The sequence below is a fragment of the Loxodonta africana genome, chromosome 14 (assembly GCF_030014295.1).
Source record: "Loxodonta africana isolate mLoxAfr1 chromosome 14, mLoxAfr1.hap2, whole genome shotgun sequence".
Taxonomy (NCBI): Eukaryota; Metazoa; Chordata; class Mammalia; order Proboscidea; family Elephantidae; genus Loxodonta; species Loxodonta africana.
The window spans coordinates 88,449,270-88,475,145 of record NC_087355.1 but is presented as its reverse complement, the minus strand read 5'-3'; the positions used below and the strand labels follow the sequence as shown (position 1 = coordinate 88,475,145).

At 48.9% G+C, this 25,876-nt stretch overlaps 1 protein-coding gene and 2 long non-coding RNA genes across 4 annotated transcripts in view; 2 read left to right on the top strand and 1 right to left on the bottom strand.

Moving 5' to 3' along the window:
* Window positions 1–5,408, bottom strand: part of LOC135227649 (uncharacterized) — a 34,053-nt gene extending 28,645 nt beyond the window's left edge. Inside the window, exon 1 of the long non-coding RNA XR_010317840.1 lies at window positions 4,180–5,408. This is a non-coding gene — a long non-coding RNA (uncharacterized LOC135227649). The remainder of the gene's footprint in view (window positions 1–4,179) is intronic.
* AGO2 (argonaute RISC catalytic component 2) overlaps window positions 1–25,876 on the top strand; it is a 107,323-nt gene that overhangs the window by 34,229 nt on the left and 47,218 nt on the right. Inside the window, exons 1-2 of one of the 2 annotated variants that reach the window (XM_010588519.3) lie at window positions 4,350–4,613; window positions 23,898–24,093. In XM_010588519.3, the coding sequence (XP_010586821.1) occupies window positions 24,017–24,093 (77 nt within the window). In that variant the 5' untranslated portion in view covers window positions 4,350–4,613; window positions 23,898–24,016. Of the gene's footprint in view, window positions 1–4,349; window positions 4,614–23,897; window positions 24,094–25,876 lie in introns of those variants that run through there. The other variant, XM_064268119.1, reaches the window with a different exon arrangement.
* LOC135227650 (uncharacterized) lies at window positions 4,607–20,009 on the top strand. Its single transcript, XR_010317841.1, has 2 exons — window positions 4,607–6,170; window positions 6,366–20,009. It is a non-coding gene; the product is annotated as an uncharacterized LOC135227650 (long non-coding RNA).

The following is a 25,876-nucleotide window of genomic DNA, read 5'->3' as shown; positions in this document are numbered from 1 at the left end:
CCTTGCAGAGGTGTTGTACATATCACAGACAATCTAAGGTGCCTGTCTAGGTGCCTGGCACGTAGATTTCTAATAACTGGAAGGTGTTACTGCGGAATAGACTTAGCTATCAAGCAGATGTTACTAAGAGTTACACAGTGCTCCTTTTCATAGAATTCTAATAGGAAATAACCACACAAAGCCTGTTTTTTTTTTTCTCTAAACACTTTTTGGATAGTAAGACCCTTGCATTAAACCATCTGTATCAGTAGACAAGGATCAAGTTTGGTGAAGGGAAGGACAGCACACATTACAGAGGAAGTCAGCACAACTGGACCAAAGCAAAAGCTAAGAGGTTTCCAGGACACATCCAAACACTTTAACAGACAGAGTAGCTGGAGCTGGGGCCCGGAAACCATGATTTCGGGGGACATCTAGGTCAACTGGCATAACAAAGTTGATTAAGAAAATGTTCTACATCCCACTTTGGGGAGTGGCATCTGCGGTCTTAAAAGCTTGCAAGTGGCTGTCTAAGATGCATCAATTGGTCCCATCCCACTTGGAGCAAAGGAGAATGAGGAAAACCAAAGACAAAAGGAAAATATTAGTCCAAAGGACTAAAGGACCACATGAACCAGAGACTCTACCAACCTGATAACAGAAGAAGTAGGTGGTGCCCGGCTACCACCAGTGACCGCCCTGACAGGGAACACAACAGAGTCCTGGACAGAGCAGGAGAAAAACGTAAAACGGAACTCAAATTCACAGAAGAAGACCAGACTTAATGGTCTGACAAGAGACTGGAGGAACCCCCAAAACTGTGGTCTCCAGAAGTACTGTTAACCCAGAAACTGAAATCATTCCCGAAGGCCACTCTTGACACAAAGATTAGACAGGACTATAAAACAAAAAAAATAATACATGTGAGGAATGTGCTTCTTAGTTCAATCAGGTATACGAGACCCAATGGGCAGCTCCTGTCCAAAAGCAGGATGAGAAGGCAGGAAGGGACAGGAACTGGTCAAATGAACACAGGGAACCAGGGCAGAAAGGGAGAGTGCTGTCACATTGTGGGGATTGCAACCAATGTCACAAAACAGTAAGTGTTTACATTTTTGCATGAGAAATTAACTTGAGTTGTAAACTTCCATCTAAAGCACACACACAAACAAAACCCATTTGTATGAATCACCTGTGAGTAGCTAACTCTATGAACCAAACAGTCAATATTACCCAGACGCAAAGGTGAGGAGGCCAGGAGAGGAAGGGAGGCTAGATCAATGGAAACAGAGCAAGCAGAATGGATATAAAGAGAACGCTGAAGAATTGTAAAAACCATAACCAGTGGCAGGGAACAGCTTGTATAAAATTTGTTAAAGGGGAACCTAGTTTGCTGTGTAAACTTTCACGTAGAATACAATCAAATATTATTTTTAAAAATCTGTATGAAGCCAGAAAGTCAACAGTTAACTCTGAAGCAAAAATGAGAAGATAAGGGGGCAGGGAAACAGAGCCATCTGAATACAATGAGAGAATGTTGACACGTTGTGAAAAATGTAACTAATGTCACTGAACAATTTGTATAGAAATTGTCAAATGGAAGCTTAATTTTCTGTGTAAACTTTCACTGAAAACACAATATTAAAAAAAAAAAACCCTCGGGTTTCTGACCTATCAGTAGTGTGCTGCCGGCGTCTGGATTGAGAAGGGATATTAACACAGGGCCAGACAGTGGGGTGCTTTCTGAGCGAGACTAATTAATTGAAATTCCTTTCAAGTACAGTTTATACTTATCCCTCTTTTATACCTTACAGTTTTGCGTGTTTGTAAATGGTATCTTTGGAAACCTAACTTTTCTAATTAGTATTTGCTTCCGTAGAGGGATGCAGTGGGTTTTGTTTTTCGTTTTTGTCTTTCAGCAGCTTTGTTGCACTCTTTTTATTTCTGTGTCTGTGGGTTCCATTTTATTTCTGGAGAGGTGCTCTTGTCACTGCGTATGGCAGTTTTCTGTCTTCATAGCTAGCACTGTCATTTATTCTTGTTTCTTACTGCCCTGCTTAGACCTCTGTTGAGGTGGCGACAGCAAGTATTGTTGTCGGCTTAGTGGGAATGATGTTTTCAGTAGGGTTTTGGTAGATACCCTCTAAGGGTTGAAGAAGTTTCTTCTATTTGCTAGGGGCTTTTGTCTGTCTGTCTTTTTTTTTTTTTAATCAGAAGAGGGTCTTGATTTTCAGACAAGAAAAAGATATAAAGACTAACACAAGTAACACCTGTGTGCACACCATTTAGCTTAAAGAAACGGCTTAAGCCCTTGATGAGATGCCCTTTTTTTGTGTGTGAGATTTCTCTGATGGGGAGTTACCTGAGAGTCCTATAGGTAGAAACTCAGAACCCAAACCTGTGAGTGGAGGACCCTGTGGCTACAGATTTTTAAGAGGATACTGACCCCCATCCCTTACCATCTGCCCCCCAGCTCTGGCCATAGAGCATCCATGGGTCCCTGTGCTGGTGGGCAGTCTTGGTCTCCATTACTGTCGAAGATGTTGATCCCTCAGAATCCAGCAGACTTGGTTTCAAATCCCAGCTTGCATACTTCCTGTGTACCCCAATAGTTAAATTTGTCTAACCCATTTCATCTATAAAACGGAGGCAGTGATAGACTACTTCCTGAGATTCTTCCTGGAGCCCCAGGTGGTACAAACGACTAATGGGCTTGACAGCTAACTGAAAGGTTGGAGGTTCCAGTCCACCCAGAAATACCTTGGAATAAAAGCCTGGCTATCTACTTTCCAAAAATCAGCCATTGAAAACCCCATGGAACGCACTTCTATTCTGACATACACGGGGTCGCTGTGAGTTGGAACTGCCTCCACGGCAGCTGGGTCTAGGATTCTTATTATGACTAGACAAGAGTGTGAATATACCTGTCTCGTGGTAGAAGGTCGGCAGACACAGTCTGTCAGGTCAGGCTTGCTGGCGCGATTGCAGGACATGGTTGCAGATGCTGGGTTCTATTCCGTTTCAAAGAATGATTATTGAGATTTGTGACTTGCAGATTCTAGCATCATGCTGGGAACCATGAGGGGCAGTAGATGAGTAAGCCCGCCCTGTCTTCACTGGGCTCAGATCCAATGGGAAGGCAAACCTGTCTGCATGCGAATGACTGAAGTAGGCCTCGAGCACGGACTCCCATTTTAGAGCCATTTTAGAGCCGTAAACAATGCGGTAGAAACGCAGAGAAGGGAGGGTGACTTTGGCTATTGTCACATTTCCCCGGTTGGGGAGCAGTAGCAGGGAGGTTGGGAAATGAGCAGTAAGGCTTGCTCACAGGAGCTCGCCATTGTGACCGGTACATGGTCTGAAAGGTCGTCCTGCCAAAGGGTGGTGGGAGTTTTGAGAAGAGGTGACATCTGTGGGACAGTGATCAGAGCATGTCCACATATTAATCCCCTCCAAGATGTAGCAGTAGCGCCAGTTTTCAGAGAGAAAACGAGGGCCAGGGTAAGCAGGAGCCTGCCAAAGTCACGGAGCAGGTGCGGGTAGGGGCCAGAGTTCCTTGCGTCCTGAGGGCGTGTCTGGGAGCTCAGATACAGAGGGATGGGATGGATGGGTGAGAGAGAAGTTACATTTAGGACTGGCTGCCGCCCAGAGCCTGTGTGTAGCTGGTGTGTGGAGGCGGCCACACAAATCGTGGTTCCGCACTCAGCTGTCAGGCCCCACCCAGGGCGGGACGGTTGTCCTCGCCGTGGTAGGAGCTGCAGCGCCCCGGTGTGAGCGCAGCAGGTTGTGCTTCAGCGGGGGAGGGGCGAGGTCCGTGGGCTTTGCTGCCTCCCTGCTGAAAATAAACATTTTTTTTTTTTTTTTCCAAGTCAGGCAGGAGGGTAAGATTTGACTAGCCCTGTGGGATGGAACGGAAATTGTGTTTTTTTGTTCTCGGTGGCATTTTTTCTTTCTGACACCTTTTGTCTTAAAATGAATCAGACCTCAAGCTAACCCTGATTAGTCAGGTTGCGGCGGCCCTGCACTCACTAGGAATATTTGAATGCAGATTTATTCTTAGAGGCCTCGTTGCCAGAAAAGCAATTAGAGAAAGCAGTGAGAGCCAGCCGTTTTCAAACCCCTACTCATAGTGAGAAACTCGTTTTCCAGCACACCTAGTGTAAACACGGTTCAAACGAAAGTTTACAAAACGGCACTTACCCTTCCTGGGGGTGGTGCGCTCTCGAGATTGTGTTTCTTTCCGCTAAAGAAGGGCTGGTCTGGGTGGCGGCCGCGGTGTGGCGGCCGCGGGTCTGGATAAAACGTGTGGCTTTCACGCGCGTCGCCGCTAGACCGCGCCCCTGCGTCGGTCCGTCGGTCCGTCTGCCAGTCGGTGCGCGCAGACAGCTCTCCCCCCTGTCGGGGCGTGGACACGTAGGGAGCGTTCTCGGAATCGAGGCCCTGGCTCGTGCTTGCAGGAAAGGTTGCACGGAAACGGAGGGGCGTCTTGGCCACCTCGCGAAGTGGTTCAGCCCTGTGCCCTGCCAGGGGCTGGAGAAGGAGACCCCACGAGTCGGGTTGAGCGAGGGAGCAGGGTCCCTGCCCAGGTGTTGTCGCGGAGCGTGTTTATAAAGAATGTGGAGGCGGATCTTGAGGTAACGCTTTTATCTTTTATGCAAATCCAGTATGAGAACCCGTAGACTGTGGTGTAAAACCCAAACAGTGGCTTTGAGCTTCTGTTTCAAATGTTTTTTTGCCGGCAGTGGTGCAAAAGAACGCATGAATGCTTCGGGCACGGACACCTGGCTTCAAATTGACCGCCCTGCCTGAGCCAGGTCGGTACCCTTGGGCGGTCCCCAGGCTCTGGCGGGCACCGCGGGGATTGTCACTGCGCACCGCGGTCCCACAGCGCAGCAGTCCCTTGGTCCGGCCCCATGATCTGATTATGCGGCACTCCCGTGGTCGCAAGGCGCCGCAGCCCCATGATGTGGTCGCAAGACCTGGCGATCTCGGTATCCCGTAGTCCCATGGTGCGGGCCCGTAGTCCTAAGACACGGCGGTCCCAAGGTCCCATGGTGTGGTCCCGCGGTCCCAAGGCGCTGAGGTTCAGCAGTCCGGTAGTCCCAAGGCACAGCAGTCCCGTGGTCCCATGGTGCAGTCCCGTAGTCCAAGACGGGGCAGTCCGACAATCGCGTAGTCCCAAGGTACGGTGGTCTTGGTCCCATGGTGTGGTCGTGCGGACCCAAGGCGCAGCGGTCCCGTGGTCCCTTGGCACAGTCCTGTAGCCCTAAGGCGCGGCAGGCGCTTAGCGAGGGTAATGAGCGCCCAGTGGCAATCTCTTAAATTGCACTCAGCTCAATTTCAAGATGAATAGATATTGATAGCAGCGACGCGTCAGCAGAAACGCCTTCCCCCCCTTGCCCTTCCCCCCTCTGTCTGGCTGCCTCCGTCAGGCGCCTGCCATTTGTGGCGCCTGGGAATGTCATTCCTTGCCGTGTCTGGCGCCCCCTTGGACTTACCGCCAGGGCCAAGCACTCCCCCCGCCCCCCGCCACGCCTCTGCGTCAGCCCCGCGGTCTGGAGGTGCCACGATCCTGTGGCGCAATCCCTTGGTCCATGGTGTGGCTCGCAGTCCCGAAGCACTGGGGTCTGCTGGTGCCGTCGGGGGGTCTGCAGTCCCGAGGCGCGGCAGTTCCTTGGTGCAATCCGCGGTCCCGAGGCGCGACAGTCCAGTGGTGCAATCCGCGGTCCCGAGGCGCGACAGTCCAGTGGTGCAATCCGCGGTCCCGAGGCGCGACAGTCCAGTGGTGCAATCCGCGGTCCCGAGGTGCGGCGGTCCCGAAGCGTGACAGTCTCTTGGTGCAGCCTCAGTCCCGAGGCGTGGCGGTCCCGTGGTGCAGTCCGCGGTTCCTAGGCGCGACGGTCCCGAGGCGCAACGGTCCCGTGGTGCGATCCGCGGCCCCACAGTCCCGAGACGAGGCCGCCCGGCATACAGCCGGGTCCGAATGCTGCTGGAGGTGTGCGCGCCGGCGGTGCACCTGGCCGTGACCGCGCCTCCTGGCGCCGTGTCCGTCGCTGCTCAGCCGTGCGCCACCGTGGGCGGAGCGCTTCACGCGAAATCACGGTGTGCTGTTCTGCAGAATGTAAACTGAGAATGGCTGACCCGCCTCGAATCTTGAATTGGGCAAGTTTTAAATCCCTCTGTTAAGCGAGGTAATGTCTACAACCTCATGCTTACATTTTTATTTTCTTTAACTTTGGAAAATGTCAAACCTTGGGAAAAATAGAGTAAAATTTAAAACGCCCATTTATCCTTCTCTCAGAGTTGAAAATCTTTAGCATTTGTTCATATTTGCTTTTGTAGATTTAAAAAAAAAATAGCTTTATTATTTATTTTTCTAATTACAGGCATAATATGGATGCTTCAAAAACAAAAACGGAAGCTGGAAGAAGGGCAGAAAGACCATGTGTAGCTTGACTAATCAGGGACAATCACTGTTACCCTTTTAGATCCTTCTGACCATGTGTAGCCTGACTAGTCAGGGACAATCACTGTTACCCTTTTAGGTCCTTCTGACCATGTGTAGCCTGACTAGTCAGGGACAATCACTGTTACCCTTTTAGGTCCTTCTGACCATGTGTAGCTTGACTAGTCAGGGACAATCACTGTTACCCTTTTAGGTCCTTTTGACCATGTGTAGCTTGACTAGTCAGGGACAATCACTGTTACCCTTTTAGGTCCTTCTGACCATGTGTAGCCTGACTAGTCAGGGACAATCACTGTTACCCTTTTAGATCCTTCTGACCATGTGTAGCTTGACTAGTCAGGGACAATCACTGTTACCCTTTTAGGTCCTTCTGACCATGTGTAGCTTGACTAGTCAGGGACAATCACTGTTACCCTTTTAGGTCCTTCTGACCATGTGTAGCTTGACTAGTCAGGGACAATCACTGTTACCCTTTTAGGTCCTTCTGTAAATTTTTCCCACCACATTTGTGTGGGAAACAGATGAGATTCTATCGAACACCATGTTGAAACTTCACAGTTTGCAGGTCTCTTCTCATGTAATAAATGATGGGCACAGTGTCAGGAACTCATCCACACGGTGTGCTTGACCGGTTGTCTGCTGATGGGCATTTCAGTTGTTGTCAGTCTTTTGTTATAATGAACTGTCACGAGCGCTCTTGTGTGCACGTCCAGTTATTACCTTAGGACAGATGCCTAGGTGTGGAGTTACTAGATCAAGGAACGCGTCATTTCAAAAGGTTTCTGGAACACACCATCAGCATCACCTCACATGGAAGAAAGTGCTTATTTTTCCACGATCTTATCAACATCAAATGGGCAAAAATATTTGCAATGTTGGTTTGCCTTTCTGTGATTGCAGTTGAGTACATTTTCCCGCGTCTGCTGGCCACCAGCGTCTCTTCTGTGCACTGACTCTCGGCATCCCTTGTCCGTTTTCCTCTTGGAGCCTTTGTGGACTCCTGGCGAATTTGTATAAACCCGACGCATTAGGGTTTACAGTTTCAGGTCTGTGAATTTATTATGTCACGATTTTTTCTGAGTGTGTTGTGCAGTTAGAGAAGTTTTAAAATCTTAATGCAGTCTTTCTTTTGTGGCTTCTGCTTTTTGGTTCTGTTGTGGTTGTCGTTGTGTGCCATCCATTCAATTCTGACTCACAGCGACCCTGTAGGACAGAGAAGAACTGCCCCACAGGGTTTCCAAGGAGCAGCTGGTGGATTTAAACTGCCAGCCTTTTGCTTAGCAGCGTGAGCTCTTAACCGGTGCACCACCAGGGCTCCTTTTTGATTCTAAGAAAGAATGTTCTACCCTAAGATTCTAAGAGGTTACTAAATTTTTAAACATTTCTTTGCCTGTTTTGTTTCATTAAAAAAAGGTATTATCTATAGTGACTTGCCCATGGTGACATGACCAGCAGGGGAATGCGCTGAATAGGAGCTTTAATAAACCTTTACGGAATCTAATTCTTGAGGACAAAACCCATGTCTTATTATTCCCTTATTCTTTATGGCACCTTTGTACCCAGTAGATTCTCAATTGATAAAAGCTGAATTGAATCATTTTCCCCATTACTATCTATTTACAGGTTGTACCCATCTGAAAATTGTTTTGTAATGGGGTGTGAGAGGGCTCTAGTCTTAATGTTTCCCTTAAACACCCAGAAAGTTGTTTGCTCTGTTGCTCCTCCCCTGTCCCACTGATCGGCCTGCCTGTCCTCTGACTGCCTCCCCCGGCCCCCCGCACTCCAGGCCTGCAGTCTCACCTCTGTCTGTCATGGGTTTTCTCCCCACGACCTTCTACAGGTGAACTTTCTGGGCACAGGGGCAGCAAGTGCTCAGAAAGGGTTCGAGCGAGTGGGTGGTGCAGGGAGATGGTGGAAACGAAACCCTTAGCACAGGGCTGGCCACATGGTCAGACCTCGGAGGCGCAGCTATTGTCAGGCTCTTAGCTGGTCACTGGAGGGACTCAGCCAGCACAGAGTATCTTGCTTGGAGCTATTTTTTGTTTGATTTAAACATGCCTGTTGTCTCAAAGGATTCGAGGCAGCTTGGGGCAGTGACACAGCCCACGCTCTGACACCACAAGGCCTGTGTTCGAGTCCCAGCTTTGCCACTTCGTTAAGGTCTCCCACCTGAACAGCTGGGCTCATACTTACCATACCCGTGGGGAGGATTACCTGAGATAATAGACATGCAGGTCTTTCACACAGTGCCTGGTCCCATAGTGGTGGCCATTATTTTTAAAGTATGGGAGTTTAAAGTACTAATACACATTATCGAAAAGGAGAATTAGATATTTGATGTAAATACTGAGCAATGTTCTAGGTACCCAGGATGAATCAGTCATGGAAAAGATCACTACATTGAGTTTGGAACTCTGTAGCTGCTTAGGGGGATAGGTGGTTGCTTAGATTCTTGTTTGGGGTGATGAAAAGAAGGCTTTAGGTAGGTACCTGGCAGAAAACAACTCCCTGAAGTTTCCGGGGAATGTCGTGGATTCTTTTGTAGGGGAGGTTGGATGCACGATAGTGGCAGAAGGGTCGGTTGGAAACCACCTGGTGTCAGGTGATTGGAAATCTGAATTCTATCACTGTGCCCTGCTGGCCGGGTGACCAGACAGAGTCACCTCCCTTTGTAGAGCCCCTGGTTCCTTATCTGTGCCTCTCAGGGCAGGTGTGAGAAGAGAACCTGCACCCAGAGCATAGTGGGTGCTAGGTGAGTGCTATCCGCTTTAGGAGAAACTAGGCGGGCTGTCTGCCAAAGATGGGGAAATAGTCTTCACATGGGTACCTCGTGTATTTACCTAAAAAAACAGAAACAGAAATACTTGACATTGAGTTATAAATCCGTAAAGGTGTTCCAGCAGGAATAAATGTGACATGAAGATACTGTCTTACTCGTCCATCTGTTCATTCATTCATTCAACAATTGCACAAAACCACACATAATCCTTGCTCTTATGATGGTTAAATTTAGTGGGAGAGGCAGTTACTAATCAGAGAATCACAAAATAAAAATAGAATCAAAGCTGGTAAGGGCTGCGGGGAAGTGTGACTGCGTTTCTTTCCCAGGGAGTTCCTTTTTGGTGTTGCCCTGAGATTGTGTCTTAGAGACTACAAAGAAATGGATGTATGTATCAGAGATTTTTCACTTCTTCGCTAAGCTTTTGTCAGGTACTTACATTGCCTGGCTACCTTTTTTCCTAAGTGCTTGATGAGAACCACAGGTCTGCGTTAATAGTAATGATGGCAGCGGTACTCTCAGCTACCATTTTGGAGGACATTTCTGTAGGAGGCCATTTATATGTTATCAGTATTTCTTTAATTCTTCGAATATTGTTGAGTAAAGACAGATGGTAAGTCACAGAGGACAGTTTTAACTTATGAGGGGGAATTTATTCTAAAAATTTTTATGGGAAACATTTTCTTTTTACAGATCACAGGGGTGGCTTTGGGGCCCATTTCTTAGAGATAGTGTTATAAATGACAGCTGACGGTTTAGGCTGGATCACAAAAGCCCATTTGAAAACCTATTATAGAGGCAATTCTTCAGGCTTGCAGTGAAGTAAAGAACAGCGTGGTGAGTAGTCTGCACGACGGTAGTTGGATGTGAGTCTGTCAGCAGGGTTACTGTCATAGACTATGGGTACTCTACTGCTCACTTCGAAAAGGTCCAGTTTGGAGGAGCCTGACTTACCACCCTTGCCTGCCCCCAGGGTTTTCCCACTCTGGCCCTTGCCCCTTCCCCCGCCAAGGGTTGGCCCCTGTTCACGCCGCCACCCAGGGTGCCTTCTTTTGGTATTGCCTGGAACCAGGCTGAGACTGACTGGAATTTCCCCAAGGATTTTTACTAAGGGAGAAAAGAACGAAGTACTTCCAGGAACGTGCAGCGTGAAGATGACACATTTCCAGAGAAGAGCCCTCTGCTTCTGCAGGTGGCTGGCTTGCTTGCAGGGTCTGTCCCTCCCCACCCTCTCTGGAAGCCTGCCCAGGTCTTTGTCTTGGCTCTGCTTTCCCCCAGAACTCCCCGCAGGCCGTGGTGGGGCAGTGGATGTTCTTCTTTGTTGATTATCACATTTAAACACCTTAGTGGCACCAACTAACTGCTGAGCACAGACACCCTGGTTCCAAAGTGTGCTGATAACGAAATTCCTTCTAAGTGCCAGTGTGCACACTCTCGCCCGCTGCCGAGCTCTGACTGGTGTTAGGAGCAGCCTTACCCCTGTGTGGGTAGTTAAATGGTGGCCAGTGAGTCTGGGTTCCTTCCACCTCATTCCACTACGGTACATGCGCCTGCCTCCCTCTGTCTCTCTTTTCGTAGGGGTTCTCTAGGTCCGGAACCCCAAAGGCCATGGATTCCCTTTCTTCCTTATCTGGTCGCATTTTACTTCGTGCCCTTTGACCCTGGGGACCTCAGAAGCTTACTTTGGTTCAGTTTGCCGGGGCTTAGGGTTTAGTGATCTGGGCTATTAGAAGGCATCTGTGACTGCAGACCCAGTTCAGACCCATGGCCTTACGTGGCTGCAGCTGCTCGAGCCCGACGTGCGAGCCAGCGTTCCAAGTGTTCCCGAGTGTTGGCGTTGGGCCAGACTACAATCCCTGCGTCTGAGGGTGGAGCTCAGGTCTGGTTTTCTTTGTTGGGTTTGGCTAGGTGGTTGCCCAGCTCTAACCACCACAGTCCTGTGGATACTAAGTAGCTGTTTTGATCCTTCTCTGCTGGCAGAAGCCAATGTTCCTGTTTGCGTTTGTAGGGGCTCACGCTGAGAAGGCCTCCCTGAACTCATCAGGGAAGCTGCTGTGGTATGTCTGATGTAGCTCAGTCATGAGAGAGGCTCCCTGTGGAGACGACAGGTGAGTTGGGCAGGTGGCCACCAGGAGAGGACCGGCGGTCCTGGTGTCTGTTTGACAATACCAGCCTTCTGGTCTGCACCCCAGTGAGCCATTGAACATGCCCCTGTGTGGCCCGTGAGGAAGAACGCACGTCACGCAGACCTGGGCTGGCCATCTTGCCCGGCTACTGCCTGCCCAGGGGACCAAGCCTCCCTTTTCTCCTCACAGGGGTGTCTGGTGGCATAAAGGCCGTGATGCCACTTCTCAGGCCAGGGTGTGCCACAGAAGCGTGGGATAGCTCTGAGCCGTTTTTATCACTTTCTCAAACCTTTATACCTTCTGAATCATAATGCAGAGCTTTACCACAGACTGATGGCATTTGGGCAGCAGGTCCCACGAAGACAAGGATGCTGGGCTCACTCTGAGGAGTGTGGGTGATGGGTCCATATAGCAGCAAAATGGCCAGGGAACACAGATCCCGACCTTTGGGTTAATTCGCCAGTAACCAAAGCTACTTATTCTAAGGGCCAGGCTATCCATTTGCCTAATGATTCTTCTGTATGATTGAGAAGATGTTTCTTAAGAAATACGTATTTTGAATTGGATAATCATATGGTCTACTATCCTGGGAATGACAACTTGAAGAGGAACGGTGTCACATTCATTATCGAAAAGCACATTTCAAGATCTATCCTCTCAAGTACAACGCTGTCAGTGATAGGATAATAGCCATACGCCTACAAGAAAGACCAGTTAATACGACTATTATTCAAATTTACGCACCAACCACTAGTGTGAAAGACGAAGAAATTGAAGATTTTTACCAACTTCTGCAGTCTGAAATTGATCAAACATGCACTCAAACGCATTGGTAATTACTGGTGATTGGAAAACAAAAGTTGGAAACAAAGAAAAAAGATCAATAGTTGGAAAACATGGCCTTGGTGATAGAAATGATGCTGGAGATTGCATGATAGTTTTTTTTTTTTTTTTTTAATTTTTATTGTGTTTAAGTGAAAGTTTCCAAATCAAGTCAGTCTTTCACACAAAGGCTTATATATATATACCTTGCTACACACTCCCAATTGCTCTCCCCCTAATGAGACAGCCCACTCTCTCCCTCCACGCTCTCTTTTCGTGTCCATTTCTCCAACTTCTAACCGCCTCTACCCTCTCATCTCCCTCCAGGCAGGAGGTGCCAACATAGTCTCAAGTGTCCACCTGATCCAAGAAGCTCACCCCTCACCAGCATCTCTCTCCAACCCACTGTCCAGTTCACTCTGTGTCTGAAGAGTTGGCTTTGGGGATGGTTCCTGTCCTGGGCCAACAGAAGGTCTGGGGGCCATGAGTACCGGGGTCTTTCTAGTCTCAGTCAGACCATTAAGTCTGGTCTTATGAGAATTTGGGATCTGCATCCCACTGCTCTCCTGCTCTCTCAGGGGTTCTCTGTGCATGATAGAGTTTTGCAAGACCAACTGCTTATTCATTGTAAATACCTCCCCCCCCCAACAACATGTTAACATAAAGAAAACAAAAATCCTCACAACTGGACAATAAGCAACATCATGATAAACGGAGAAAAGATTGAAGTTGTTAGAGATTTCATTTTACTTGGATCCACAATCAGCACCCATGGAAGCAACAGTCAAGAAATCAAAAGACGCACTGCATTGGGAAAATCAGCTGGAAGAGATGTCTTTGGAGTGTCATAAAGCAGAGGCATCACCTTGAAGTCTAAGGTGTGCCTGACCCAAGCCACGGTGTTTTCAGTTGCCTCATATACATGCGAAAGCTGGATAATGAATACGGAAGACCAAAGACAAACTGACATCTTTGAATTATGGTGTTGGCAAAGACTATTGAATATACCATGGACTGCCAAAAGAATGAACAAATCTGTCTTGGAAGGAGTACAGCCAGAATGCTCCTTAGAAGCCAGGTTGGTGAGACTTCATCTCATGTACTTTGGACATGTTATCAGGAGGGACCAGTCCCTGGAGAAGGACATCATGCTTGGTAAAGAAGAGGGTCAGTGAAAAAGAGGAAGACCCTTGATGTGATGAGGTGGATTTTGACGCAGTGGTTGCAACAGTGGGCTCAAACGTAGCAACAATTGTGATGGCGCAGGACCGGGCAGTGTTTTGTTCTGTTGTACATAGGGTTGCTATGAGTCAGAACCGACTCGGTGGCACTTAACAACAGCATAAGATGTCGTGGGAGGAACAGAAGCCCCGATTCCAGGCACGTCTGCCCCTTCTGGGAAGTCTGGGGGCTTGCTTCTCATTTTCATTAAGCTTGATTCCCTGCTGCTCCACCGAGCCCAGACAGGTCTCGCTTGACGTAGTGTCCCCAACCGCCTCACGCTGGCTCACAGTGGGTGACTCAGAGCAGTGGAGGGGGATGGGCGAGCCACCCCTCCTGCTTGGTTTCCAAGGCGCCTTGAGCTCCAGACCCTGCGGTTTATTACGCACCACTTTTGGTCAGGGCGGTGTCCTAAGCCTGGTGGTGCATACTGGCGACGAGGCCTTTTGCCTTGGTGCTGGGTTACCAAGCAGTCACAGTACAAGTTTGAATAAAGGCTGCCTGTGTGGGAGTGGGGGCGAGGCTGCAGCCAGCGAGGGTCCCCATTAGACCCGAGGTCCGTGCCTCTGATCCAGGGTGTAACCCACCTTCTGAAAATGCGTTTTCGTGTGCTGGAAAACTTAGGAAATATGCAACAGCAATGAAAAGCGTCTCTGAGCAGAGTCATGCCTGCGGTGTTGTTCCGAGCGCGCGCCAGTGTGTGGGCAGGGGTACAGTAAAGGCGGGGGCCTGGGGGCCCGGTCCCAGCGGTCTGATTGACCCCTGGGTGCGGGGGAAGAAGCGTGGGTGGCAGGCATCATCAGGATGTCTCATCGCTGACGCCAGACAGCCCTCTCCAGCTCCAGGGCCAGGCAGCGCAGTGCACAGGAAGCCAGAGAGCCGGTTGCCATGGCAGCGAGAAACTGCACTCGGGAACGCGCGTGCGCAGCGCAGCGCAGCAGCCTCTCATCCCTTGGCCGCCCCAGACCCTGGGGGAGAGACGCCAGAGCCGCCCACCTCCCAGTACCGCAATAGACGCGGTGTGGAGGGTTTTGTGACGTTGATCGTTGTTTGTTTAGAGATGAGCCCCCCCCTTAGGACTGGGGATCTTAAACTTGTGGGGTCTCAGTTTGATGGAGCTTACGAATGGATCTTTTTCCATAACAGTGGTCTTCAAGGCACAGAATAAGTAGAAACGACAAAGAAAATCACTTCCACTGTAGTAAACCAGATCAGTTGCCATCGGGTTGGTTCCAACTCCTGGCGATTCCATCGTGTGTGTGTGTGTGTGTGTGTGTGTGTGTGTGAGAGAGAGAGAGAGAGGAGAGAGAAAGTGTGTGTGTGTGTGCACACGCATAGCTTGGTAAAGTGAGTTTATTTATTACTAAAAAAAATTTTTTTTGAATTGAGATAAAAACCATCTTAACCATTTTTAAAGTGTATGATATAGTGGTTTTAGTCCTTTCACGGCATTGTGCCGTTAATGCTACTGTCTCGTTTCCAGAGAGCTTTCAAGGTTGTGACCTTTCAGAAGCAGCTCACCAGGCCTGTCTTCCGAGGCCCCTCTGGGTGGGTTAGAACCACCAGCCTTTTGGCTAGCAGCCAAGTTCTTAACTGTGGACCCCAGGACTTCTCTAGCATAAGTGTCCAAATACTAGAAATAAATGTGTGATGAGGTAACCGGTGACTTATCACCTCCTGTAACAGGGTCTAGCAGCGGGTCTAACGATGATCGTGATTATGAAATCATGATGGTTTGCAGTGTATTTCGTGGTGTCTAATGACTGTAATTAAAAAAAAAAAAATTCTTTTTTTTTTAATGACTGTAAGGGATCCGAGGGTGTCTTTGATGTCCCGGGCTCTGCCAGCGTTGCTGTGGCTTGCTGCCCACCTTCATAGCGGAAGGAAATGCTAGGTCTCAGGTAGAGGTTAGTGAAGATAAAGGTATAATTTTTTCCCATCCAAGTTCGCGTTCTCTGTGTGGGTCCCCGGTCGAGAACTCCTGGTTCACCGGGTGTGTGGGGAGGCAGTTCTGCATAGGGGCTTTCGGTGACTCAGTATGTGGTAGGGCAAGGGGCTTCAGACCGAGCCCGACTGCTGTAGGCGCCATCTGCTCTCGGAGGGGTCTCAGTCATGCGTGACACCACCTTCCCGAGGTCGGGCCTGGCTAGCGTAGCTGCCACCATCGCTGGGCCCCCCCCCTTTCTCCACAGAGACAGTGTGGCTTCCAGACTGGCAAGCTGGGGACAGATGAGCCAGGTTTGTTCCACTTTCACACACCCCGGGAAGGGCGTGCCTGCCCTGGTTCCATGCTGGTCAGTAGATGAAGAGATATCAGAACACCCTCTGGTTCTTTAGTTCACAGACCTGGGCCTCCCAGTTCCCAGTGGGAGAGACAAAAGCTGGCACCGCATATTAAAATTTATTGGTGTGTACCGAGCCACGCCTTTCCCTGTAGAATTAGGAGCTGAAAAATGGGTTGTGTTTAAAACCAGTACCGTCTTAGGGGCCCTGGTGGCACAATGGTTAAGTGTTTGTCTACTAAGCGAAAGGTCAGTGATTCGAAGCCACCACCATCTCCACAGGAAAAAAAGACCTGGCGATCTGCTGCTGTAAAGATTACAGCCTAGAAAACCCTATGGGGCAGTTCCGCTGTGTCACATGGGGTCACTCAGTCAAAATTGACTCAGCTTCACCTAACAGCAGCGTTGCAACATGGTCTCCAGTGTAGGCTCAGCCCTGCCTCACCAAACTACTGTGTGCCCAAAGAGACTCAGGGGGCACATGAGGGGGCACGTGTTCACTTGGTCGCTCCCCTGGTACCTTTCTGGTACCCGGGAGGTAGAAGGCTGTGTTATGGGAGTTTTCCCAGCCACCTCACGAATTTTCCCAGCTCTTGAGACTATGGCCCTTCTAGTGCAAAGTCGTGACTCTTGTGACCAGGCCTTTCTGCTGGGGGACCTGGCAGACGCTCAAGTGATCCGAGCCAGACACAGCTAATGTCCTCTCCTCAGGCTGGGGAGGGTCTCAGTACCCCTCAGACTGCTCCCTGGGGCCCCCTGATACCTGACAGTCTTGAAGCCGTCTGCTCCTCACTGCCCTCTTCTTTCAATTGGGGTTCACAGCCCGTATCTCTCCCTCCATCCTGGGAGGTAATTTGGATGTAGGTGGAAGTTTCTAGAGGGGTTGTTGTTGACAAGTTTTTCTCGTGCCAGGACTGCCCTACTGGGCTTTGCGTTTCTGTGACATCGTCTGCCCCAACTTGGCACACGCCGCCCATTTGAGAACCTCAGGCAGGGCCTTCTGTGGTCACCGCACTTTCTTATCCCACATGCCAGCTTTGCCCTGGGCTCCACCCTTAGGTGGGGTCAGGGATGAGAGCACCACCATGGCAAGGGGGCTTCTTTTCTTCTTTGGGGACGGGGGCTCAGCTGTTAAACAGCCGGGAGGTGGTGCTTGGGGGCGTGCCCTACAACCCCTCCCCTTCCTGTGGATGGCCGTCACTGTCCTTTGAGGAGGCTCGATAAACGTCATCTGTTAACAGCATGCAAAGGTTTTGGTTGCCACGACCTGGTTACTCATCCAGGAAGCTGATTACTCACCCATGACGTGTTTCTCTTTGACTCAGGCTGCTGTCTGAGGTGCGGCTCTAAAAAAGGAATTTTTAAACAAATCATCTCTGGAGGTTACGTGTTCAGTAGCTATTCTGCAAACACTCGGCGCCTACTGTGTGCCTGACACTTGCCAGATGTTGAGCTCTGGAGCCCTGCCCTTAGTTAGTGCTCACTTGGCAGGAATTGCCAACTGGAACAGGGAAGGCCCCTTCCGATCACGGCATTCCTGGTGTGGAGAAGGGCTTGCCTTCCTGACCCCAAGCTCTTGGGCCCCCAGGGCAGAGACAAGACAAGCACTTACAGAAACAACCGGAAATCAGCTCAAAACGAAACCATTTGATGAGTCACCACGTGAAAAATGTGGCTGTAGGTCCTCCCTGCGGTTGGGGAGGAAATGCCAGCAGGGATGTTGGGGTGTGTAAAACTGGTGTGGCAGGGGTGTGTGACTCCTCCTCTAACCTCACAGGTGGGAGGGAGATCAGGATCAACACCCCAAGGCCGATTCCTGTGAGGCAGAGGTTAGATGTGCCTCCACCCTCCAGCCTCTACCAATTGTGACACCAACCGTCCCTCCTACAGCACTCTATTTCTCTGCTGGGTTTGGTAATTTGCTGCAGCGTCCACACAGAACTCAGAGACAATACTCAGAACCACGGGGTTTATTAAGAAAGTAACAGGATATAATTTAGGCTCAGGAATTCTCAAGATACAGTTCTTCTATCAGGACAGTCTTTTCTCAGCTGTGCCTGCAGGCCGGTCTCTCTCTGGCCCTCGGCTGCTAGGCCTGGCCTCTGCCCTGCTCAGGTGTTACAAAGCTCTTTTAGTTCTGCCAATAAGTTCCCCGAGGCACCCCACTCCACCAGTAAGCCTTGGCCTGGAGGCGTTTGGCTCTGTCTCCGTGAGTCAGCAAACCAGCTCCATCAAGTGTCAGAGGTACTCCACTCCACCAGCAAGCCTCGGCCCTAAAGACGCTCAGCTCTAGCTCCACAGGTCTACAAGCCTAGCGCCACCAAGTACTTAGAGGCACCCTACGCCGCCACCAAGCCTCTTGCCCAAGGTGCTCAGCTTTCTTGCTCTGTGTGCCAGAAGTCCACCATGCCCACAAGGGTGCCCTGCACCTTATTTACATTATTACCAAGCTGTCCAATCCCCTTTGTGGGCCATAAGCACCTCATTTGCATAGTCTCACCCAGTCATTGGTGGAAGTCACAGAGACTGGCTAGGAGGGCCATAGTAAGTGATTCACTGCACTGCAGGGGGATTGTCATGAGAAAAGAGAATTTGCATTTCTCCTTGGAAGATGGAGAAAATATAGGAACAGCTAGCTTTGACCAGGGAGCAGGGCGGCCTGCCTGGTGTGGCTGGAGACAGGTGGAGTCTTAAATGCAGGGCGGACATTTGGGACTTGGTCCCTGCTGAGCAAGCAGAAAGAGTTGGGGCCAAGTCCCTTCATGCCCGCTCATGTGGGTCTCCTTGGTGATACCTTCTCCTCTTGGGCAGTGACTCAGGCTTTCATTTATTCAACAAATGCTGATGGCACCAGGTGCTGGGGAGCCAGGGGTACAGGACGTGAACCAGACTCTGTGCCAGGTGGGCAGGGCTCATGCTTTGGGGGGACAAGAACCAGCCATGCCTCTCAGAAACACATGCCCACCAAATCCCACCTCAGTAGGCTCGCTGTGGCAGAGCCCCCTCCCCTTCACCCATGTCTCCCTGCTGCCTGGTGCGTATCTGCGTCACAGCACTCAGCCGGTATTGGGGGCCAGTGAAGGGAAATGGGGAGTCAACAGAGAGCACCCGGAGGACTCCTCTTGGTGACACTGGAATTAACTTCTCAGTCGCCTATGTCTAGCCTTTACTGCGTGCCAGTGTGTCATCTCAGCCTCCCGTAGCCTCTGCTTTCTGTCTTGGCACCTGGTCACCTGTTGGGGCCAGCACCTGGTCACCTGTTGGGGCCAGCACCTGGTCACCTGTTGGGGCCAGCACCTGGTCACCTGTTGGGGCCAGTGGCTGGCCCTGCAGGCCAGTGTCGCCTCTTTGTTCTTCACCATGGCTCGCTTTCTCATGGGGTGGGGGGAGTTCCAGGCTCCTTGCAGCCTGAGGCTGCATCTTCCCCTCTCTAGGGTTGCTGGCTTTGTTTGTTCATTTTATTATGGTAAATATGTACATATATCAAAACAGTTCAACATTTTTTATATATAGGGTTAAGTGACATTAATTACGTTCACCATGGTGTACAACCATCCTCACTATCCATTCCCCAATTTTTCTGTCACCCCTAACAGAAGCTTAGTGCCCCCTAAGCCCTGACTCCCTTCTTCTCCTTCCCGTTTGCTTTTTGTAACCGTCAGCATTTGCCTGTTCTAAATGTTTCATGTAAGCGGTATCATAAAATATTTGTCCCAATTTTGCGACTGACCTCACTCAGCATACTGTTTCCAAGGTTCATCTCTGTCTTAGCATGTCAGGATTGAGTGTGGTTTTGGAATCCTCCTGCTAGTTGTGGGGGCTTACACTTGGGACTCCCTGTGAATTATAAAAATAGATCTAAGATCTCTCCATGGACATAGAGGCCCAGCAGGGTTTTAATAGTCTTCAGTAGTAGGGTTTTCTTCCCGAAGGTATGAAACACATGAGTCCTCCCCTCTCCCCTCTGCTTGGAAAACTGTCAGGATTTTCACTTGGGATTTTATATTCTGTGTGCCTTCCCATAAAGAGTCAGTATTTTCATTACTAGAAGCAGGGGGCAAGGAAGAAACATCTGAAATTATGTGTTTCCTGAGTCAATTCCTATTGCATTTCCCCGTCTTAGTTCTCTAGTGCTGCACCAACAGAAGCTGGTTTGTTCCAGTTCAAACCCCTGCTGAGAATTTGAACCAGAAGCTGCATTTTAACGAGACCCCCAGGTGATTCTTATTTGTAACTTCCTGAGAACTTGCTAGAAATGCAAATTCTCAGCAGGGGTTCTGACTAGAATGAACTGAACCAGAATGAACCGGTTTGAACCCCCCCCCCACTAGAAATGCCACAAGCAGATGACTTTCACAAACAGAAATTTATTTTCTCATAGCTGAGGAGGCAAGAAGTCCAAAGCCAGGGTGCCAGCTCCAGGGGGAAGCTTTCTCTTTCTGTCAGCTCTGGGGACGGTGTTAGTTCCTTGGTGGTCTCCAAGTGACGTGGCGTCTATCTCCCCCCCACCCCCGCCTGCTCGCTTGCTTTTATATCTCAGAAGTGATTGACTTCAGACATACCCTGTGCTAATCCTTTCTCAGGAACATAGCAAAAGAAAACCCATTCTCAAATGGGATTATAACCACAGATATAGGGGTTAGGATTTACAACACATATTTTTGGGGCATACGATTCAGTCCATAATACCCCCCATTGCTGTTACTAATACAGGGTAGTAACAAGCTGGCAGACAGTTTTCTGTGTTTCCTGTGGCAAACGTTGTTGAAGTATAGGGCTTTGAGTGGGCTCCTTAGGAAAAATGGGCTCAGCCTGAGCAGTCGACCCTAGGTCTGAACTGCGCCCCTTGGTCAGATTTTAGTAATGTAAAACCACTAGTTTCAAGTTGGGACGTGTAACTGGGGTATGGGGTTGGGAGTCGCAGTGAGTGGCTTTATCCCCTGAGCCTTGGACTTTTGTACTTTTAAATGGCGGTGCCTTTGCTCTGTAGTTATGAGGCCGCGTTAGGAAACGACGGAATGCACTTTGTGAACTGGGGGTCGCTAAGCAAATGATGGTCATTTTCTTCAGCGTCAGTTGTTGCTGTTGGCTGCCGCTGAGTCAGCCCCTGACTCACAGTGACCCCACGCACAGAGGGGAAACACTGCTTAGTCCTGGGCCATCCCCGTGAGCAATTGGTTATCAGACCATTGTGATCCATAGAATTTTTGGAAGCAGATCACCAGGCCTTTCTTCCTAGTCTGTCTTAGTCTGGAAGCTCTGCTGAAACCTGTTCAGCATCACAGTAACTCGCAAGCCTCCGCTGACAGACAGGTGGTGGCTGTGCATGGGTGCGTTGGCCGGGAATTGAACCCTGGTCTCCCTCATGGAAGGTGAGAATTCCACCTCACGTCCCTGTTGAGCTTTGTTTCTGCACTCACAAGGTCCTTCTGCTGGGCGGATCCAGTCCTCATGAGCACAGGGCCTGAGAGTTGGTGTGCCTTCAGTGCCTTGTGGCAGAAGGGGCCCAGTTGTCCTGGGGAGGGGGGGAAGGGAGGGAACACGGCTAGTCCGGGAAGTGGTTTCCACCCTCGTCAGGTCGGGGTCCACAGTGAAAGGTCCACATGCTAAGCTTATGGGCGCAAACAAACTTAATCCATTTGTCCTTTCGAAACGGCACGTGAGCAGCTGGAGACACAGTTTGTTTCCGTATCCCTGGTCCCTGGCACTGCACCCAGCACGTAAGAGGTGCATGGCTCGTGCTTGTGGGAGGAAGGGATCGGTTTAAAGGTCTGTAAATATGTAATCTGTGAAGTAATAGTAGCCTAGTGGAGAGGCTTGAAGGTTTCCAGATGGCCTAACTCAGTGAGATTAATAACCTTTAAAGCATGTCACTTTTCTTACAGAAAAGAAAAAAAGTAACTCAAGGCCTCTCTGAGTATTCTTGGGTTAGAAATACAGTGAGAATGGCTTATATTATTTTTGACAGAGGACTTTTGTCTGCAGTGAGCATCAACAGGAATTGAAAGATATAGAATTAGAAAAAAAAGTTTTTTGTTTTTTTTTTAAACAAAGATTTTTAAGTATAAAGTAAAATTATTCAGTTACTGGAAAAATTTATTGCTTTTTTCTCTAAAGCCGCATTTTGAACTTTACTGATGTGGAATTACTGACAATTTGAGTTGGGGTGAAGTTTCTGTTGCTTATGTAAAAATCATTCTGTGATTAAACTCAGGGTTTAAATCGCAACAATGGAGGGGGCGGTTAACCACCCTGACGATTTTCACCCCTGTAGTTGGGTTTGTTCTTGAGTAATTACAAACAAGTGTGCCTCGGCGGTGTCGATGGTTAGCGTGCTTGGCTACTAACTGAAAGGTTGGCAGAGTCCACCCAGTGGTGTCTCCGAAGAAGGGCCTGGCTGGTCTCAGCCATTGAAAACCCTACGGAGCACAGGTCTACTCTGACATAGGCGGGATTGTCACAAGTTGGCATCGACTCTACCTCAATTTTTTTTCCCTTCCTTTTTTTGTAATTATAAATGAGTCCTGTCTTTGGGCTTGTCTACCTTGCCTGTCATTCCACTGTGCCATCTTTACAAATTCTCTCTGCAAAGAAAGATACCAGAAACGTATATGGCAAGTGTGACTGCAATTGGTCAATGCCCAGAAGCTTCCTTGTGGAAATGCGAGATTGGCCGTCTGTTGAAGAGAAGGGGGGTGTTGCGTCATCGCTTCCAGGGACCTCAGAGATTGCGCCCCGTTGGGTGCCGTGTTGGCCAGCGCATGGCTGTGGGAAGCCACTGGCACAGGGGCTCACACGTGGTAGAGGTGGAGTGGGGCAGGGCAGGGCGCTTTGCGTGACCGCTGGTGTCGGGAAAGCTCTTGATGCTGCAGCATCTTCTGGGCTCCCTGAGCACCGTGGCCTGGGGACCCCACTCGCCTCCCTGAGCGCCACGGCCTGGGGACCCCGCTTGCCTGCTTGAGCCTCAGTGCACTCACATGAGTGGAGCAGTGTCTGTCAATGGTGTGGGTTCTTCTTGTGTATCAGGCCATCGGCAGGAGTACAGTGATCTTTACCCTCAAGCAGCTTGGTCAATTGGGGAGGGGGAGGCAAGTGGGCTGACAGCATCGCGCGGCACATCTGTGCAGGCCATGTGAATGAAGTGAGGTGGAGACAGAGAAGAGCGAGGGACCCAGTCATTCAGGCTAGTGCTTGAGCTGGGCCCCCCAAGGGGTGACTGCATTGGAATTGTTGGCTGGAAGCCGTGGTGTATGGAGGCTGAAACGTGAAAGGCTTGTTCTGGTGGGGGGGGGGGGCAATTATTGGAGTGGCGGGAGGGAAGGGTGGAAAGGGCCGAGGCTGGATTATGCAGGTCTGCCAGTGCCTAAGTGTTTGAGCGGCTGCTGGGAAACCAAGGAGGTATTTGAGCAGGGTCAGGTCAAGCACTCTGGCCTGCAGTGTGGAAAATGGATGGGGGAGGGTATGGCTGGAGGCCAAGAACACATGTAGGAGTGTGTCTGTAATAGCCCATGCAGGAGAAAATGGGGACTGGAGCTAAGGCAGAGATAGGTGAAAGGGGAAGGGTGGGTTGGAGAAAGGCAGGTAGCTGAGGCTGTCGTGCACTTGGCTGTGAAGGAGGTGTGTGGAGAAGGATCTGGGCAGCGGTAGATCACAGCGTCACTGATGGAAGCCTGAGGTGGCAGAAAGAAGCCTGGTTGTGGGTATCATCTGTGAACTTTCCATTTCACAGGAACTCTGAGATGGGGGCAGGGCACTTATAGATTAGGAACTCCATTACTACAGATAAGAGACATGAAGAGGGTCAAGTCAACATTTCAAGGGACTGGACAGAGCATGGAAAGGACAAGGCAGGGAACAGTTTGAAAAAGACAGACATAGCCAGATGTCCCATGGCATGAGCCATTCATGAGGAGGGCATGTGAGGTCCCCTGAGCCTGCAGTTACAAGGTCTTTGCGACTGACAGGTCTGGATGGGCGTGGGAAGGCCAGATTACACCAGATGTTGGATGGGAGCATGTCAACATGCGTGAAGGAGGAGCTAGAGTGGAGCAGACAGTGAGAGCACAAGAGGGGGCACGATGGCGCAGGGCCATGGCAAGTGGGAGGGGCGGGATCACCCACAGGAGGAGCACCAATGCTCAGCTCTCTGCAATGCCACGTACCACGCCTGCCATAAAGAACTAGTTCCCTGTGTGACGGGCTGCTCTCTCTTTCTTTTTTAGTGCTCACAACTCCTGCACCACCACCACCCACCATCCAAGGATATGCCTTCAAGCCTCCACCGAGACCCGACTTCGGGACCTCTGGGAGAACAATCAAATTACAGGCCAATTTCTTTGAAATGGACATTCCAAAAATTGACATCTACCATTATGAATTGGATATCAAGCCAGAAAAATGCCCACGAAGAGTTAACAGGTATTAGATTTCATCTTTTATTAATGTGTTAATTTATGCAGGTACTCTATAAATAAAAATAGGATATTTTAAGATAATCAGTTCTTCAGTCCTCAGTAGAGCCTTCTGACTTTTTCCTAGAAAGTTTCGGTTGCATTTGTTTTTTAAAAAACTGTTTTGTCTTGAGATAAAAACTTAAGTACAGTGAAATGCACAGATCTGCAAGTATACAATTCAATGAGTTTTGACAAATGTATATCACCAGCACTCCAGAAAGTCAGGTCCCCACCCCCAAAAGTCCAACATTGTTCTAATTTGTATCGCCATAGGATAGTTTTCCCTATGCGTGTAAATGGAGCCATACAGCATATGATACAGTATTCTCTTGAGCCCAGATTTTAACTCAGCATAATGTTTCTGAGATTCATTTGTATCATTGTGTATATTAGGAAATTTTTTTTTATCGCTGAGGGATATTTTATTGTAGGAATGTTGCACAATTTATTTATTCATCATTCGGCTAGATACTTGGGCTGTCCAGATTTTGACCATTATGAATAAAGCTGTTGTGAACATTCCTGTACAGATGTTTTCATTTCTCTTAGAGAAATATCTAGAAGTGAAATTGCTGAGCTCAAGAGTAAGTGTAGGTTTAAGTGCGTAAGAAACTGCCAGACAGCTTACCCAGCTGTTCTACCATCTTGGGCTGCCGTCAGTAGTCTATGAGACTTCAGTTGCTCCACCTCCTTGTCAGCACTTGGTTTGATCTGTCTGTGTGGTTTTGACACTTTGGTGGGTGTGTAGTGGTTTCTCATTGTGCTTTTAATGTGCATTTTCTTGACAACAAATTGAGTCCCTTTTCACGTGTTTATAGGCTGTTTGTATATTATTTTTAGTACAGTGTATTTTATTTATTATGTTGAAGTCTTTTGCCTGTTTTTCTTGGGTTATTTATTTATTTTTTTAAATTGATTTGTACGAGTATTTAATATATTCTGGATGCAGGTCTATTTTTCTCCAAGTCTGAGGATTGCCAGTTCATTTTCTTAATGGCGTCTTTTAATGAGCAGAACTTCTAAATTTTGTTGAAATCCGATTTATCGGTTTTTAAGAAATGGTTATTATGTTATGTCATCTTTAAGAAACCTTTGTCTCCCCTCCCCTCCCCGCCCCCCCACAAAAAAAAAGAAAGAAAATCTTTGTCTGCCCCAGGGTTGTAAAGATATTTTCCTTGGAAGAACCATAGTTTTGGCTTACTTGCATAATTAATATTGAATTATTTTTTGTATATGGTGTGAGGTAAGGGTCTATTGAAAAAACTTTTCTTTCCCTGTTGTTACTTTGGAAACCCTGGTGGCATAGTGGTTAAGAGCTACGGCTGCTAACCAAAAGGCCAGCAGTTCGAATCCGCCAGGTGCTCCTTAGAAACTCTATGGGGCAGTTCTACTCTGTCCTATACGGTTGCGATGAGTCGGAATCAACTCGACAGCAGTGGGTTTGGTTTTTTGGTTTTTTATTGTTACTTTAGCACCTTGTAAAAAAAATTAATCGATTGTGTATGTGTAGCTCTATATCTAGATTCTGTATTCTGGTTTGTTTGTCTGTCTTTAGGCCAGTGACTCATTGTCTTGATAACTATAATTTTATAGTAATTCAGAGATTTTACAGTATTTTATAGGTTTGAAATTAGATAAAGTCCTCTAAATTTGTTATTCATCATGATAGTTTTGGATGGTCTATGTCCTTTGCTTTTCCAAATAAATTATAAAAATTATAGCGTTAGCTTGTCAATTTCAACTAGAAA